Here is a 19,024-nt window from a genome sequence, read left to right as displayed (position 1 = left end):
AACCAGATTTTTAACTGTAGTCTCAATTAGACCCATGTGACCTATAATTTACGACTTCCTCTACCTGTTTAACGACTACCTGCAGGGCTGAAGAAGTTCGCCTCAGCTCATCCACACTCACCTGTTTATATATTCTACTATTGTTAAGGCTGTTGACAGGAGAGAGGAACATCGTGGACCATACAAATATGTGCAAAAATAATAGTTTTGTGTGCACAGACAGTGAAAAGATGCAGGGATGAGGTGGAGCTAGTGATCTGTGGACATATGTGGGTCAACATACTGCAGGCCTAATAGCTTCCAGCTGTTGCAGGGTGTGGTTATAAATCAGTGTACAGGTACACTCTGTTACCTCCAGGTTGTTCTCTAAAAGCAGAGCTTGAAAATGACGAATCACATGTTTTGTTGTCATACGCTTTGATCATTTTCTGTGTCTGCAGCTGCACTCATGTATTTAACTCTGAATATAACATGGCAGTAAAGAGATATGAGATGTTTTTGTAGCTGCAGCTTCATGTTTCTAGTTTTAATGTTGTGATTTTGTCTCTCTGCTGAGCTGCGTTTATGGTGTTTACAGGTGTATTGTTGATTGTTAAACCTGCTGGTAGCAGGAACAAACCACTTCGGTTGTGGTTGTGGTATTGTGAGTGAGGAAGCTGATGTGGTAAAAGGATTACAGCCGCAACGATTAGTCAGTTAATCAGGTAATTAATCTACGGTAAATTAACCTGCAACTATTTTGATTGTTGATATATCGTTGTAGTTATTTTTCAAGCAAAAGCACCAAACATTTGTTGTTTTTAGCTTCTTAAATGTGCAGACAGATGTGATGATAAAGTGAATATCTTTAGGTTTTGGACTGTTGATTGAATAAGATAAGCAGTTTGAATACATTATTGCGGACTGTTGGAAATTATAACAAGCATTTTTTCACAATTTGTGACATTTTATTGACAAATCAATTAAATAATCATCAGATTAATCCATAATGAAAATAGTCGTTGGTTGTATTTCTAATAAGAATTAGGATTCAATTTTCATTTCTATGTATTTTTTTGTTGACTGGAGGTTTATTATATATATTTGTTTTACCATTTTTGTGGATGAAACAATAAAAACAAAACTCTAACTTATTCCACTTAATATTTACTTAATATTCGTTTATATAATTGTACTTTCTTTACTTGATTTTTAAATTCTGCACTGCAAAGTGCTTATGATGAACAATCCAATCCATGTATGACGATGTTTTGCATTCCCAGTGTGACGATAATCTGTCTCTGGATGAGCAGAGTTTCAAAACAAAAGGGTTTCCTCAGGAAAAGGACCAGAGGAGGATCTCTCTTCCAGGATTAGAGTCATATAAACAAAGAGATTGACTGAGTCAGTTGCTTGTTGATTTCTGCTGGTGGTGTTGAAACACTGTTTTCTGTCAGATTTCCAACCAGAGACTTTGCAGTGTTTCTCTTTATTAGCTTGAGTCACTTGAAACAGTTGAAGAATAAACATTTTAGCTCCAGGCTGCAACGGCTATATTCTTTATTATGTGTGCATAAATTCAGTAAATGATGTTATTACATTGACTGAGTAGTGTGTGTGTCGTTATGTCATTTAGCAACCCCCCCCCTCCACACTAACAGCCTCCTTTTTCTTCTTCTCTTCTCTTCCAGGGCTGAAAAAACAGAAGTCTTAAGTGACGACCTACTACAGGTACTAATCAATGAAGTGCTCAGTATCTTTCTGAACGATGTTTGCTGCCTCTCACAGGAACAAAATCATCATCTGTGCAAAGTGTTCAGTGTGTATTAAATGACTTTTCCAAATGGCTTTTCTGAGCTGCCGTTAATGAGCGCCGGAATCAGACAAACAAAAGGCTGAACGTCCCCGCTGATCGACTCGGGGGTGCAGCGCTGTAATTGATCTGATTAATGGCGGCGACATCGGTTCCACCGAGTTGGTTTAATAATGAAATGAGAAGGCATTTAAGTGAGACAGGTAACGGTGTCGTATAAGTGTCAGCGGCAGAGGAGACGCTTGTGTTGACGCCAGGCAGACATGTTTTTAATCAGAATCTATTCAAGCTAGAGGCTGTAAGCACCTCCTGTATGTGTGTACTGTAATATGTGTGGTTGTGTGTTTACACTGTCTCATGTCTGTTCCTTCGTTCTGTGTTCAGGTGGAGAAACGTCTGGAGCTGGTCAAGCAGGTTTCCCACAGCACACACAAGAAGTTGACCGCCTGTCTGCAGGGCCAGCAGGGCGTGGAGGTGGAGAAGAAGTCTGTCAGGTCACCATCGGTGAGAAGCAACCCGAAAACACTTCTAGGGCCCGCTTAGTTGATTAGAGCCCGACACGGCCGTCGTAGGGTGTCGGCTCTGATTAGGAATGACAACAAGTGTCGTGAGCAACATTTGATCGTTTTATCTCGCGTAGTGTGTCACAGTAGACGACAACCGACGCGTTTCGTCATGACAGTCACCTGGCACGACTCTGAACAACGGCGAAGCAAAAGAGGAACGATGTTGGTGCTGTGCAGCCTTTTTGATGTTTCCTCGAGCGACTACCACGACGGAGTGAAAAAAGAAATAAGCTATGTTTTCGGGTTGTCCGTCCATCCTTTCCATTCTCGGGAACGCAATATCTCAGGAACGCCTGGAGCGAATTTCTTCAAATTTGACACCAACGTCCACTTGGACTCAATGATGAACTGATTAGAATTTGGTGGTCAAAGGTCACTGTTGGAGAACTACGGTGGCCGATGCAAAAACGCGAATGTCCCTCTCTAGAGCCAGTTGTTCTAAGAGTAGAGTGCTAAGAGTGTGTGTGTATGTGGGAAGTGAGTGGTGAAGCAAGAGAGAGCGAGCGGCGGGGACGGGAGCGAGTAACGGGAGCGAGTAACGGGAGCGAGTAACGGGAGCGAGTAACGGGAGCGAGTAACGTTATCGACTCCGGCCCAAGCAGGAATAGTTAACAGTGTTTGGGTTTGTGGTCGTGGCTAGAATGGAGACCGCAAACTGGGGAAACTCTCTCGCGTGATTGTTAAGGTTTGGCATTGATCTTGAGTAGTTAATGTTAGGATTGGTCGTCAGGCAGCGAGTCTTGCGAGAGTTTTTGCAGATCTCAGATCAGATTTTCGCAGTTTGTCCGTTACGAAACATGGCGATGCAACATGTCGGACTCCGCAAAGAGGACCCGCTATGTAGATATAAACGTCTCATTCTAACCTTACGACAACACAGCGATTCTTAGTTTCAGATGATTATACACTAAAGAAAACACACTTATTAATTTATATTCCATTTCTGCTAATAGATCCTGGATAAAGGATAAAGTGATGTCATTTTGGACGGTGGTACGGAGTTGTAGGAGCAGATAAAGCTGGCAGAGGAAAAGAGAGAACAACAAGCTTCATTACATGAAATGTGATTAAAAAAAGCAGGTGCCTAATTACAACGTATCTCCTTCATCACAATTAACAGCAAAACAAACTGATGCTATCGAACAGTTAAAGAGAATGAAAGGATGGATTTTCCCTTCCGGTTTGTGTCTGTGTGTGAATTCATGTGTGTGTGGTGTGACACATTCAGCAGACTGACTGATGGCTGATTCATTGATTGTCTGTTTGTTTGTGTGCAGAAGAAGCTTCCTCTAACAACACTAGCGCAATGTATGGTGGAGGGGGCGGCGGTGCTCGGGGACGAGTCTCTACTAGGGTGAGTACACACTGAAACACACACACACACTTCATTGATTATCTGCCACATTGGCAGCGCTTTCTCTCTAAGAACGCCGACATGACATGAATGTTTTTATCACCGAGAACTGTGTGTTCAGAAATACAGCCAGATAAGGACAAACCTTATCTTCTACTTCTTCCTATTCTCAGTTCAACCTTTATTTAACCAGGAAAGCCTTGTTATACGGCGGCTCTGAGAGCTCAACACAACACTGGAATTTCTATCTTTGATACAATACCTTGAAAAATATCCATATTCGATAACATTTTCGATACAACATTGAGCACAGCTGGTATCTGTGTATCGATACTGTGGAAAAATGAGTATAGAAACCGTTTCAGATATTCAGTATCGCTACAACACACTGCCACTTGACAAAACACAATTAGGCGAAAAACACTGCAAATATAGATGCTGCAAGTCAGACAAGAGGCACTTAACTGAAACTTGTTTTAACATTATGATTGTATGATGTATTTATTTTAGTGCTGTCAATCCATTAAAATATTAAATCGTGATTAATCGCATATTTTTTATCTGTTCAAAATGTACCCTAAAGGGCGATTTGTCAAGTATTTAATACTCTTATCAACATGGGAGTGGGCAAATATGCTGCTTTATACAAACGTATGTATATATTTATTATTGGAAATCAATTAACAACACAAAACAATGACAGATATTGTCCAGAAACCCTCACAGGTACTGCATTTAGCATAAAACAATATGCTCAAATCATAACATGGCAAACTGCAGCCCAACAGGCAACAACAGCTGTCAGTGTGTCGGTGTGCTGACTTGACTATGACTTGACCCAAACTGCATGTGATTATCATAAAGTGGGCATGTCTGTAAAGGGGAGACTCGTGGGTACCCATAGAACCCATTTACATTCACATATCTGGAGGTCAGAGGTCAAGGGACCCCTTTGAAAATGGCCATGACAGCTTTTCCTCGCCAAAATTTAGCACAAGTTTGGAGCGTTATTTAACCTCCTTCACGACAAGCTAGTATGACATGGTTGGTACTGATGGATTAGGTTTCCTAGTTTCATATGATACCTGTATCGTCTGAATGGTCTGACATTTTTAAACTCCTTTGCTGACACAGAAACGTCTGCAGATAAAATCATCTGTGTGCTTTATAGTTTTATATGCACATGTTGACGTCAAGCTGTATTTATCTGTCTGTGTTTATGCCCACCACTGTAGTGTCTTACACTGTGTTACATCACCTTGCTGCATTCATTCATGTTTAGGCATCACTGTTGTTTATAAAGCGCATAAATATCAGCGATTCAGAAAGAAAACATTGTATTATTCAGGAGGAACGGTGGTAGAGACGTTTCACATTGTGACGGATGCCCTCTGTTTGTTTCCTGTTGCAGGAAGATGCTGAAGCTCTGCGGCGAGACGCAGGACAAACTCGCTCACGAGCTCATCTTGTTCGAGCTCACCATCGAGCGGGACGTCGTCGAGCCGCTGTACGACCTCGCAGAGGTACAGAAACCGCACTGTGTGAAGGACCGCGTCATTAAAACAAACAGATTATAAGGCTTAATTAGAAAAGACACCAAACTGTAGTCCCTTTTTTGTAATTCAAGTTTGTTATTAACTTTTCCAAGAACAGCTAAATAAAAAATTCGCTACATCATCTTAAGTATCTATCTGTTGAAAAGCATGTACACTCTAATACAGGAAGTACTGTACATGATTACTGCCAGTAAACTAATCTTCATGAGACCCAGAAACAGGTGCAAAGCCTCTGACAATACTGAGTGTGTTTTTTCCTCTTTCACACCAACAAACAAACGACGACTCTCCGCTCCGTCCTCTCAGGTGGAAATCCCAAATATCCAGAAACAAAGGAAACATTTAGCGAAGCTGGTGCTGGACATGGACTCAGCAAGGACACGGTGAGTCTGTTACCGCTGTGTGTGTGAGACTGAGAGTTGGCCGTGATGTGAGAAACTCCATCCTCTGTGAGTGGACCGGTCCTGGAGCTTCCCACTGAATGGCACTGGGATTTCATTACACAAAGTGAAGTTGTAGCCATGAACGTCTGCAGTGTGAAAACCTTATTTTATTAATGCCTATTTGATTACTTTTTTCTTAAAGGTCCCATATCATGCTCATTTTCAGTTTCATACTTGTATTTTGTGTTTCTACTAGAACATGTTCACATGCTGTAATGTTAAAAAAAACTCTCATATTGTAAAAAGTGAGATTTTCATGTCTTTTGTATTATAAAGCAGGGTTAAGTGCTTTATAAATACTGTTAAACTATCAAAACGCTCAAAATACGGAGAAATACACACAGCCCGTATTCAGAAACTGCGTTTGAAACAAGCCGTTTGGATTTCTGTCCATTTGTGATGTCACAAATATACAATATTTAGACCATTACACGGTTTTAAACATAAATATTCTAAATTTGTCCCAGTTTATTTCCTGTTGCAGTGTATGCGAATAACATCAGCTGACAGGAAGTAAACATGGACCCAAACTGTTGCCTAGCAACGCAATTCCATTCCAATTCCATTCCAATTCAGTTTTGGTGCATTTCAACAGAATTGCAATGGAATTGGAATGGAATTGCGTTGCTAGGCAACAGTTTGGGTCCATGTTTACTTCCTGTCAGCTGATGTTATTCGCATTAGCACGATATGGGATCTTTAAGTGAATAACACTGCTAATTGTAGATGAAAAAGTGTGTTGTGGTCGTTGTGGCTCAAAAGCTGTAAAACGTTCATGATCTGTCAGTGTTGAACAGGTTCTTGAATCATCATGTCAGAGCAGATTTCTCTCCTGTCCAATCAGAAGTCTGTTTTTCTGAAGACTGAAACATACAATCACACAACACCACTTTCTTTGTGCTGATTCACTCTCATCTCAACTCTGAGCAGTGATGTTGAGAGAAATGTGATTTTCTTCACTGCAGTCCAGTCAGTCGGGTTTTTTTTTTTTTTTTGTGACCTAAATCTGCGACAGTTTTTCCCATCATCCTGCTGTGTGCTGAGCTCCTCTGGCAGCGCAACATATTATCTCCACCCAGAGACTCAACTCAGACAGAAAGCCAGACAGACAGAGAGGGAAGAGGAGGGTTTGAATTAGAGGAGGAAATAGCTTAAGTTGAATGAACGAGGATTCACGTGGATATAAAGAGAGATAGTCGAGTGTTAGCCGGAGACTCGAGTTGGCTTTTTAAAAAGACTGTTTTGTTTTGTTTGCCACTTTGTGAGTAGCTGTCGGATTTAGTTGTCGATGATTATCACTCTCAAAAACAAAAGTCTGAAGCTGCTGAAGAAGTCTTTCTTTAGTTTAACATGCTGTGTTCACATTCAGTCTACTACTACTCTACTAAAGTTTACTTTCAAGGTACTTAACTTACATATATTTACATATTATGTCACTAACTTTATACCCCACAACATCTCAGAGGTAAATATTGGAGTTTGGTAACACTTGTGAAATTAAATGAAATGAAATGAAATGAAATTAAAATAAATTAAATTAAATGATAATTAAAAATGTTTACTAATTATTAGTAATACTATAATTCATGTTATTTTAACAGTTTATTGTTGCACACATAACATTTTATATACTATATATATAAGTATTTGTTAATGATTAAGATATTATTAGTAAACCTTAAAGAAATAGTTTGTAAACCGTCTATAAACATTATTTGGATGTGTATTATAAAGTTGCAAATAATGATTATAATAACTTGTTAAATGGTTAATAAATACTTCGTAAAGCATTTATAAACATTATATAGATAGTTAATACTTTGTTAATGGCCTATAACTAGTTTCTGGTCCATCTATTTATGTAATGTTTATAGATGTTTTACAAACAATTTCTAAAATGTTTACAAATAATTTGGTAATTATTAAAAAATATGTAATATAGTATATAAATTGTTATAATGTGTGCAACAATAAACTGTTAATAAATAGTTTCCTAACGTAATCAGAATTGTTATCGTCTCCTATCAGCTATTATACAATATATAATTTAGCAACACTTTACACTTTTACCTAATTAAAGGTTTGAATGCAGGACTTGTACTTGTTGTAGAGTATTTTCACAGCGTGGTATTAGTACTTTTACTGCAGTAAAGGATCTGAATACTTCTCCAGTCCAAAAACATATTGTAAAAGCGAGGTTTATGTTGTTTCCAGGTTTTATCAGTCCACCAAGTCTTCAGGACTGTCCAGCAACCTGCAGCCAGCGGGAGCAAAGGCCGACCACCAGAGGGAAGAGATGGAGGAGGCAGCCAACCGCATGGAGATCTGTCGAGTCAGTGATCACCTTTTATTCACAATCAATAATTAACTGTTTATTCCCTCAAAGCTATAAATCAAGTGTTTTTATCATTAAGGTCATTTAGGAGATCCATTTGGGTGAAGCTGCTCTAATCAATATTTTATGTAAGAGAATTATCTGTTAGTGGAGCATTTAAAATACCAGGATGTTCTACTGCATACGGTCGCATTCTGCAGTATTCTGACCCACAATCCTCTGCTCAGCGGAAGATAGGTCACATCGACTGAGCCGCCGAGAGAGCACAGAGAGAGCACAGCTCATTGACAGATATTACATATATTGGATATATGAGCAAGAGGGGTGGGAATCACCAGAGGCCCCACGATACGATATTATCACCATACTTAAGTCACGGTACGATCTGATTGCGATTTTAAACATTTTGCGATATGATATATTGCAATTTATTACCTTTTTCTTATCTAATAAGATGCAGTTTTCACTCTGTTTATCTGAATTTTCATTCACATGTCTTGAGGTCAGAGGTCAACATTAGAATGAACATAAAACTTTGCATGCAGTTTGAATTTCACTTTAGCTATGAGGAATATGAAATGCCAAATTCATTGCCTTACTCATGTACTTCTTATGTGTCTTATGTGTTTCTGTAGTGATACGTATACTTTGTACGTATCAGCCTATTTGGTTTACGCCTAAAACTTAACTAGTTTTTTTCCCGTTATTATATTTCTCGGGAAACAGGACATAGTTTGGATTTGTATTCCCAAAAATCCTGTTTCCCAGGATTAAACCTGAAACACATGAAGAAGATATGTACGATACATATACAGTATCTGTGTAATATGAGTAATATATGCCATGCCAGTTTTTCCTCGCCAAAATGTAGCGCAACTTTGGAGCGTTATTGAGTGTTCTCCAGATAAGCTAGTATGACATGGTTGGTAACAATGGATTCCTTACGTTTTCTAGTTTCATATAATACCAGTAACTTCACTCTGGCTTTAAAGATGAGCCCGCTACAACCTCTGAGAGACTGAATAGCGGCTGGGCCCGCCGGCGGGCTGGCAGGTGGTTAAGAGGTTAATAGTTTATATAATAAAAGATCGATACTGGATGTCTGTGTATAAGTAATATATTGCTATTTTCCCCCACCTCTAATGAGCAAGAGGGTCCAAGTTAAAGGCGCAATGTTGTGACGAAGTAGTATGTCCCAGTTTATCAGTATGTACTTTGTAAGGGCAGTTGAAGTACGTACTCAAAGTGAGCCAGCGACCAAAGAAGAGCATGCAGCCATCAGTAGTGTAATTAATCGTGCTTTTCCTACTATCACATATCAAAATGTTTGCTTTGAAAAAGGTCTGTCAAACACATTTTTGATCTGTTTTTGTTTTGTCTTCCCTCAGGATCAGTTATCAGCAGACATGTACAGTTTTGTGGCCAAAGAAATTGACTATGCAAGCTACTTCCAGACAGTAAGTACAACAACGTCTCTCCGTGCTTCTAGTAGTAGAGGAAACAGAAATATATCCTGCTCGTCCATCACAGACTCTCTGATCTCTCTTTTCTGTCCAGCTGATAGAAGTGCAGGCAGAGTACCACAGGAAGTCATTAGAGCTGCTTCAGAGCATACTGCCCCAGATCAAAGCTCATCAGGGTGAGTTCCACTCCAACATGCCCATCATGCACTCTGTTCTGTCCTTCTCTGACATCAGGCTCTGCTGAAGTGTGTTAGTTTGCATGTGTTTATGAACAGTTTGGGGTCCTGCTGTTGGAATTTAACAGCTTTAATTACAGTTTCAACTCTAAAATCAACTGAAGAGACGCAGCCTTTATGTGTATAAGTCCTCAGCATTAGTAGAAATATGATCAATACAAGTGAAAGATGTACTTCTTGACCTTGTAGGTACTTTCACAAACAGGAAGAGATTATATGTTATTATTATTATATTATTATATATTTTATCAGCCAGTTTCCTCTTCAGCCAACATGTTTTTTTTAATAAGTTAAAGAACCTGAAAACCTTTTCTTAGGTAACATTAAATATTTGTGACAAAATTTTATTGTCAAAATACAATATAAACAGATATTCAAAATATTTGAATTAGAATAGAATAAAACAATAAAATAGGTAATAAAGTAGAAAAAAGTAAATTATAAAAATAAATTATGTTTACAAAAATGATATGCTTATATAATTATTATTATTTAGATATTATTTATCTCATGTTATGCATTCTATGTATTCTATTTTAATCTTATTTTTATTTTTTTAAGTGTTTTATTTTCCATCTTATTTTCCCTGACTGTAAAGCATGCTTTTCTTGTATGAAAAGTGCTATACAAATAAGTTTATTATTATTACTGTTGTTATTATTATTATTATTATTACTGTTATTATGATAAAATAACAATACAATTACTATTAATAACAATAATATATAAATTAATATATATACAGTTATAATAATTTATAGTTTAATAAGTTATTATTTATTACTAATTAGTTAACTGACTCTCTGATTGGTCAATAGATAAATGTGACATCACCTTTTCCAACAGAGCCCCGCCCCCTTCAAACCAGCGAGAAGAGCATCGACAAAAAAACACAATCTTTAATTTTAAAGTGTTTTTTATTATTATTTTTATTAACAGATAATAGTTTGTTCATTCAGGACCCCGTCACTTAGATAAAGGAGCTGAATAAGAAAATAGTTTTTTTCGGGGCCTTTAAGGTCCTCCAGAAAATGTATTTCCTGTTTGTTTTGGTAACTTCCTGCAGCCTGATGATGATGATTTTGGTAGCTGCTGCTGTATTTATGCATGTTTGTGTGTGTGTGTTTGACAGAGACCTGGGTGGAGAAGCCGTGCTACGGGAAACCATTAGAGGAGCACTTAGCGCTCAGCGGGAGAGATATTGCCTTCCCCATCGAGGCCTGTGTCACCATGTTGCTGGAGTGTGGCATGCAGGAGGAGGTCAGACTGCACAACAACACACACGCACACACACACACGCACACACACACACACACACACACACACACACACACACACACACACACACACACAGACACAGTAAACACACATATACTGGTGAGATGAAGTCATTGAAATGTGACGAGGTCCAGGCTACAGTTTGGTTTACTCAAACAAACAAACAATCCTTGACTGTTTAATTAATGCGTGGTGGTAATTTTATAATGTTATGAAGCCAGTGAGCTGTGCAGCTTTAATTGCTCAGCATGTAAATGATTGTTTAATGGAGACGTATTGAGAGAGCACAGTAAATGTTTTCCTTTATGAGATTAAAAGACAAATAAATCATTATGAATAACTTGATTTCCATTCTGCAGTCATTAGACGTAATGTGATGTTTGTTGAATATCATTATGGATAGTGTTTTGAGATGTGCAGCAGAAAGAGAGATTTGTTTAATTTCATCTAAAACTGACAATCACATTATTTCTTGGTGTTTTCAGAGTTCAGTTTGACGTGTTTGTTTGACAGTTAAAATAATTGATTCCAAACAGTCTGCTGCTGCAGTTGAGTTTCACGTCGTTAAAAGTTTTGCAAATATGATATGAATCATCCTCTGAAACTATGTGAATGATATTTATATATTTATATACATATAACGCTATTTATATATATATAAAAACTACAGAAATATACTGAAATATTCTGTTACAGGTAAAAGTCCTGCAATCAAACTTTTGCTAAAGTACAAAAGTATTTTCAGCAAAATGTACTGTAACATATCAAAATTAAAAGAGCTCATTGTGCAGAATGGCTCGTTCTAGTTTAATTGAAATATTTCCATGTTATGACTGTTCCTGTGAGAGAGGAGTGGAGGTTTGAACTCGTGTCGTCATGCTTTGTGTCTCAGGGTTTGTTCAGAGTCGCTCCTTCGGCCTCCAAACTGAAGAAGCTGAAGGCGTCTTTGGACTGCGGCGTGTTGGATGTTCAGGAGTACTCTGCAGACCCCCACGCCATCGCAGGTGAGCTGTCCAAATACAACACACACCACCCCCCCATCTCCTAGCTGTACCGTCTGTTGCCATCGTCCAGGAAGTGAAACTGGCCTTACAGGGGTAGATTCAGGAGTTGGCACCCGTTGCTCATTAGGAATCTTAATATTTGGCACACACTCTCTCTTACGTCCATGTGTTACTGAGACGTCTGCCACGCCACCTTCACTTCAGCACAAACATCATAACAACATGCATCATCCATCCATCCATTCATTTTCTTCCGCTTATCTGGAGGCAGCAGGCTTAGCAGGGAATTCCAGACGTCCCTCTCCCCAGCAACGTTTTCCAGCTCTTCCTGTGGGACCCCGAGGCGTTCCCAGGCCAGATGAGATATATAATCTCTCCAGCGTGTTCTGGGTCTACCCCGGGCCTCTTACCAGTTGGCCGTGACTGGAAAACCTCTAAAGGGAGGCGTCCAGGAGGCATCCTGATCAGATGTTGAACCACCTCAGCTGGCCCCTTTTGACGCGAAGGAGCAGCGGCTCTACTCCGAGCTCCCTCCGGATGTCTGAGCTCCTCATCCTCTCTCTAAGGCTGAGCCCAGCCACCCTACGGAGGAAGCTCATTTCGGCCGCTTGTATCCGCGATCTCGTTCTTTCGGTCACTACCCAAAGCTCATGATCATAGGTGAGGGTTGGAACATAGATGGACTGGTAAATCAAGAGCTTTGCCTTCCGGCTCTTCACCACAACGGTCCGGTGCAGCGCCTGCATAACTGTTGACGGCACACCGAACCACCTGCTCCATTTTACCCTCACTCGTGAACAAGACCCCGAGATACTTGAACTCCCTCGCTTGGGGCAAAGACTCACTACCAACCCTGCATCATAGAAATCCCTAATATTTAGTTTGATGTTTATTTCTCCTGCACACATGACTGATTCTGTCATTCGTAAACCTCAGCAGTGAGTTTCCTGCTAAAGGTTAATCTGAAAGTCTTATGTAAAAGGCCACACATGAGACATTACCTGATTAGGATTCATTTCGCTTCTCCGGATGCTTAAAAGAGAGATGTTTCTCTGTCTGTATTTCTGTTTTTATAAGAGACATTCAGTAATAACGATCCCAGAAAAGTCTGGAGATAAATGGCAGACATAACTGGGATTAGTGTCAGACAGATTTTTTTTTCCATCTTCTGCACCAAACAACCCTGATAGACGACAGAAGAAAGAACAGCTTTTATCATGCTGCTATTGATCTTTTTCTTTTGTGAGGAAGGTGCTCGTCTTCACCGGAGCTGACTGCTGCATAAGAAAACCTTATGCCTCCGAAACAACAAGCTAAAAATAGTCTACATAGATCCTTAAAAGTGCAGAACAATGCATTTTTAAATGTGTCGAAGTAATTATTAAAAAGAAAAATACGTCACTGAAGAAGCCCTCTGGTTCCTTCAAGTGCCTCCAGTGTCATTAACAAGGATAGAACCAATACAGTCAGTACATGTTTATCAACTGTAACACCACCTTTGTGGTTTATATCGGTGTAATTGCGTTTACATAGGACGCACAGAAAGACGCCTAAAGGGAAAGACTCTCCACCGTAACAGTAATGATTTTTTTCTTACGAAAGAGCACCTCCTTATGAACAGGTGATGTTCATCAGGCTAAAACAAGCAATTAAAGACAAGTTTGTGTTGCTAAAAGAGTTTGGTGAATCCGGCTATGAACGCTTGTACCAATAAACCTCACAGAAAAAAGGAAGAGTTGTAGGATAAGAAGACGAAAACAGTCATTATCTTCTACCTGTTGTCCCAGTTACCCAATTAGGACACACCCCTGAATGAATGCATAATAAAGGGTCAGGCTCTCTTTATTTGAACCCTGATGAAGGTTTACTGGTCCTTTTTTAAACTATTTCACCAACAAGTCATGTAGTTTTTTAATCCAAACTCCACATGCCGCTTCTCGTCTACATGTGAGTGCCGACGTTTGCATTTTTATATCTGTCGGACTCTTTGGAAACCTCCTCAGTGCAGCGATGAAAACCACACAGTCTGGAGATACGATGTCTTCACCTATCAGGAACAATATGTTCTTTTATTAAATATCAAATCAAAGTCAGTCAGTCAGCTGTGTTCACTGGAGCATGTGGAGAAAGAGAGAGGCCGTATCCCTCTAATGATCCCATAATAAACTGGGTTAGCTCCGACAGCAAATCTAATTTGTGAGCCTGTCCCACTGGAGGTGCGGGGGGTCATCGTCCATCAGCATCAATCAGACGCAGCAGGCCTTTCTTTCTAAATATAATAAACTAGAGGAGCGTCTACTATAGTTTCAACGTCACATTTAATGTGTTTATTTAGCACCAACGCCTGTATAGTAGACGCAGATCCAGACACACAGACACGTCCTCTCTCAGACAGAACCTCAGCAGGAGCCGTCTCCCAGTGAGGGATGCCCTGACTTGGTTGTTTGTCATCCATCCCACGTAACTCCCGGGGGAAATGAACGCAGCAGACCAGAGAGAGGAAGAGGAAGAAGAAGAAGAAGAAGACAAGCCCAGTCAGCCGTCGCTTTCCTCCTCAGCACTGGAAAATTACACTGGTGCCACCCACTAGATCTGATCAATCAGTGTTTGTGGAGTTTATTTTGAAGTGCTTGTTGTATTAGTGTAGGTGGGTCTGGATGAAGTTATATCTGTGCACAGAAAAAGCACATCTTTTTCTTAACGTTTTTTCACAAAAATCAATTCTGTTCCCAATAAATTTATTTGTGTGTTTGCTATAATAAATCTTCTTGGCTATTGGTAAGACTAGTGGAAGTAGCATTCAGATGAAGTTTCCTATCCAGTGATCAACTAGTTTAACCTGAGCAGATAAAATGTAGATATAAGGCCGGGTCACGCTGCAGAGTATCTGCTCTTTGCTTTAGGTGAAAGTAGGATTTAAAAGCAGCTTAAAGGTCAGAGACTAGTGACTGGTGTCACCTGTCAGAAGGTCTAGTTGATTTACGACCACACAGCCTGATAACCCACTGCAGGACCTAAAGCTGCCTCCACATGGTTTTGCTCTTCACTCACCGCGAGGTACTGTAGGACGCAGAGAGAAACATCTTCCCAAAAAGAGCGCAAGGAACACCATTCACTGTTTCTAGGCAACAACAGCAGTTGCAGCTGTTCTCATTGGTTGAAAGGTCAGCGGCAACTGAGGTCAAAGTTGAAATAATTTGAGCTTTGAGATAGATAGATTTCCGCCTAGTGAGGTGGCACCGCTCTCCCCAGAGGAAAACATTGGCACAACCAGTGCAGAGCGATTTTACTGCTGATCATGTGTAGACGGCTTAATGGTCAAAACATTATTCAACATGAATATTGGGAAATTCTGGCACTTTTTACCCTGATTTTTGTTTTTAATTTGTGTTCATTAATTACTAAAAATGATCATATGAAAGAATTTTATTTGAATTATATTGTTGGACAGAATTCAATGTGGAATTGATGATTATTAAAATGTCGTGAGAGGCTGCTGCACCTGTTGCATTATGCAATCCGATCTCATGGGGCACGACATCAAAAAGGACATTTAGCCTTTTTGCGTGTCATTTTTACGTCATGCTACAAAACTACAGTAACGGCAACAAAACCACTTAGTTAGGTTTAAGAAAAGCATCATGGTTGGGCTTAAAATAAGTACGTAAACTAAGTAAAATATGTACGGAAACAACGTAACATAAGTACTGAAAACATGTCATAAACTAAAAAAGAGACAGAAACATCCATATTATATATGCATTGTTTTTGCACACATTCATACATTTATGTTGTTATTTTGTTGTCTCCAGGTGCTCTGAAGTCGTACCTGCGGGAGCTCCCTGAGCCGTTAATGTCATACGAGCTCTACAACGACTGGATCCAGGCCTCCAAGTCTGTATCTTTTCATTTCATCGTGTCGTTGTCAGATCTTTATCTTCAAGTTTATACATGTTCAACCTCTGTTTCCTCTTTTCTGTCGTCCTGCAGCATTCAAGACCAAGACAAGAGGCTGCAGGCTCTCCTCAACGCCTGTGAGAAACTCCCCCCAGCCAACAACAACAACTTTAAGTGAGTCACTGTTTCCATGTTTCCCTCCTTGTGCTCCTCTCCTGCTGGAAGTCAGACAGCTAAAATCATTAGTCAGACTTCAGACGGACATTTAAATTCATCTGTTGCACAAAGCTGTCTCGTTCTGCCACTGGTCAACAGGTGTCGCTGATTATTAGCATGGAAACTCCAAACCTTCTTGATGTGCTTCTAATCAAGAGAAGAAACCTTCAGTCGTGGAACGGCGTTGAGAAAAGGTGTATTTACTGCTAGATTAAGACGAGTTGTTGATATTTGCCGACGGGCTCCATGTCCCAATGAAAAGGCCCAACGAGGAGAAAGGGACGGGAGGGAAATTGAAAGCGCAGAGATACTGCAGCACTTGTCAGTGTCATCATCGAATCGCACAAATAGGGCGTATTTTTAGACGGTTCTCCTCTGAGAAGACCTGTCAGACCTGTCCAGATGATCGCTGCTCGCTGGAATGAGCTGCCTGATGTTCATTCAACTGTAGTTCAGCACAGGATGAGTCATTCAGCTCCGCTGCTCTCACTGAGATACACTGGCCCATTTTTGTGTCTTAGAAATAGTGATAATAGTTTGCTGTTATAATAATAAGCTGTGGAAGAACACCGTTCCTGTTCTAACCACAGCCGTAACACTACATACTATTAAATCCTTATTTAAACATAAAGAGGTTGGGAAACTTGACCTGGATTACAGCTCAGTATTGTTCTGTTATTTCCCACATTTCTCACATTACACGTCTCATTTCACATCTATACACTTCTACTGAAAACATGACACAAAAGTAGATCTGTGGGAATGTGTCTTTATGTTTGGCTCAGTATCAACAGCTACTGTACTCTAACACAAACAGCCAGAAAGTATCTCACTAACTGAGCTGATAAATTCATGCATTTCCTGAAATGTTCAACCTCCTGCACAGACGCACTAATTTTTCTTTTCATACTTTATTTTTTCCCTTTTTTGAGGTTGTTTTCATATATGCAATTTACAGTTCGTAATTACAATAGTTTATAAACTAATTTTTTAAGTAGTTGAGCTTAGAGATGAACACAATAAGTTCACTAGAGAAAACAACTTCAGCATTCAAAATTTAAATAAAATTAAGAAAAGAAAAAAAAAAAATAATTTAAAAAATAATAATAAAAAGAAAGAATAGAATTAAAAAATTAAAAAAAAATTATAATAGTAATACATAGAGAAAAAAAGGACGCACTTTTAGTTTTTGTATATCGCAGCTGTCCAGTGAAAACTATGCAGCTCCAAATTTGGTGATTTTGTATTTTTCTGATAAACTTGTCTATGTTACGACCCAGCTCGTAAAAGGAAAGAAAAGCAAGATAAAACCAGATGTGTTTGGTAAAATAAAGTCATTTATTAACAAAGGAGCTTAGTTAGTTAATGCAAACAAAAATACGTGAGGCAGATGATGAGGAAGACGGGCTGGTTGGTGCTGTTGAAATCAAGGATATAAATATAACCAAAAGAGGGCTCTTAAAAATATAGCTACGACTAGTGTTGTCACGATACCAAAATTCTGACTTCGATACGATACCCTGCCTAAACATCTCGATACCGATACTGAAACGATACCACGGTAAAAATCTAAAACATCAGGAAAAGTAATAGAATAATAAATGACAGAACATGGAACTTTAAATTATTATTTTATTAATTAAAAAACCTTTAAATGTAAAAATGTATTCATTAAAAAAATGAAATGGCATGCAGTAATCTGATGTCCCCTGTACGTGAGGTTGTGATTTCTTTGATAGATAACTACTATTTACATTTATTTTTTGCGTTTATATTTGCGTTGGGATAGATGGTTTTCACAGGAGAGCGACACTATAGTACCTTTGATTTTATATAATCAAGTCAGTTTTATTTACAGTTTATATTGTAGCCAAAAACTCACAAATCACAAATTAGCTTCATAGTTTTTAGGTCAGATTTTCACATCGTGGCTCTGAACCCTTATGATGTTTCTCTTCTTCCTAAAAATGTACTTAAAATAAGTTGCTTTGGACAAAAGCTAAATGATTTTAACTTAATAATCTGTATGTGTATTCACAGGTATTTGATCAAATTCCTCTCCAAACTGACTGATGACCAGGACGTGAACAAGATGACGCCTGGAAACATCGCGATTGTCCTCGGACCGAACCTGCTGTGGATGCACGACGAAGGGTGAGACAACACAAACGCATAGTGACAGTAGTTTACTGACTTTTATTGAACAATATCAACAATATAAAATACAACGTTAAGCTGGTTAATTTTCAAGGAGCTCATTTTCAAAATTCATTCAAGAAAAGGCTACAGAATCTGTTTTTTAGGAACTCATGTAGCAGAGAGCTAGAGAAGAGAAGGACTCTGTAGCCACAGGGATTCTCTCATCGCAGCTCAGTTTCTCTATCTCATTTTTCTCAGTGGAGAATCTGAATATCTGCTAATATTCATGATGCTGCTTCGAGCTCAAAGTGCTAATAACAAAATGGCCAATAGGCACAAGGCTCCAACGTCTCCAGGAGACTATTTTAAATCATAAAGTGCACTCATGATGATGATGATGAGTAAGCAATTTGGAAAGGGTGAAGGACACCTCCCTTACATCTCTGTGTAAATCTTACAAACTCTTTATCCCTCTCTAACTTTTAATTAGTAATTTAATGGCCAACATTTCCGAAATGGTTTTAATTTCCTCCTTTTTAATGCGTCTGTAATATTAGGAAAATGAGCTCATCAGCGCCTGAGTGTAAATCCTAAATACGATCCTCTATGTCCCACCATTAAAAAAGTCTCCGTCTCCTCTCTGTCCACAGGAGCAACATCACAGAGATGATGACCACGGTTTCCCTGCAGATCGTCGGCATCATCGAGCCCATCATCCAGCACGCCGACTGGTTCTTCCCTGGAG

At 39.2% G+C, this 19,024-nt stretch overlaps 1 protein-coding gene across 7 annotated transcripts in view; it reads left to right on the top strand.

Annotated features, from left to right (window-relative positions):
• Positions 1-19,024, top strand: part of LOC141758051 (rho GTPase-activating protein 44-like) — a 79,946-nt gene that overhangs the window by 43,187 nt on the left and 17,735 nt on the right. For 5 of the 7 annotated variants that reach the window (XM_074619120.1, XM_074619118.1, XM_074619117.1 and 2 more), the window contains exons 2-15: positions 1,671-1,710; positions 2,177-2,296; positions 3,636-3,712; positions 5,124-5,235; positions 5,575-5,651; positions 7,926-8,043; positions 9,435-9,503; positions 9,604-9,685; positions 10,878-11,005; positions 11,916-12,027; positions 15,840-15,921; positions 16,018-16,098; positions 18,181-18,294; positions 18,930-19,024. In XM_074619120.1, the coding sequence (XP_074475221.1) occupies positions 1,671-1,710; positions 2,177-2,296; positions 3,636-3,712; positions 5,124-5,235; positions 5,575-5,651; positions 7,926-8,043; positions 9,435-9,503; positions 9,604-9,685; positions 10,878-11,005; positions 11,916-12,027; positions 15,840-15,921; positions 16,018-16,098; positions 18,181-18,294; positions 18,930-19,024 (1,307 nt within the window). The remainder of the gene's footprint in view (positions 1-1,670; positions 1,711-2,176; positions 2,297-3,635; positions 3,713-5,123; positions 5,236-5,574; positions 5,652-7,925; positions 8,044-9,434; positions 9,504-9,603; positions 9,686-10,877; positions 11,006-11,915; positions 12,028-15,839; positions 15,922-16,017; positions 16,099-18,180; positions 18,295-18,929) is intronic. The other 2 variants (XM_074619119.1, XM_074619115.1) reach the window with 1 other exon arrangement.

Source organism: Sebastes fasciatus, chromosome 20, assembly GCF_043250625.1.
Source record: "Sebastes fasciatus isolate fSebFas1 chromosome 20, fSebFas1.pri, whole genome shotgun sequence".
NCBI classification, from domain to species: domain Eukaryota; kingdom Metazoa; phylum Chordata; class Actinopteri; order Perciformes; family Sebastidae; genus Sebastes; species Sebastes fasciatus.
Note: the sequence above shows the minus strand (reverse complement) of the source record. Positions and strands in the feature narration are given on the sequence as shown.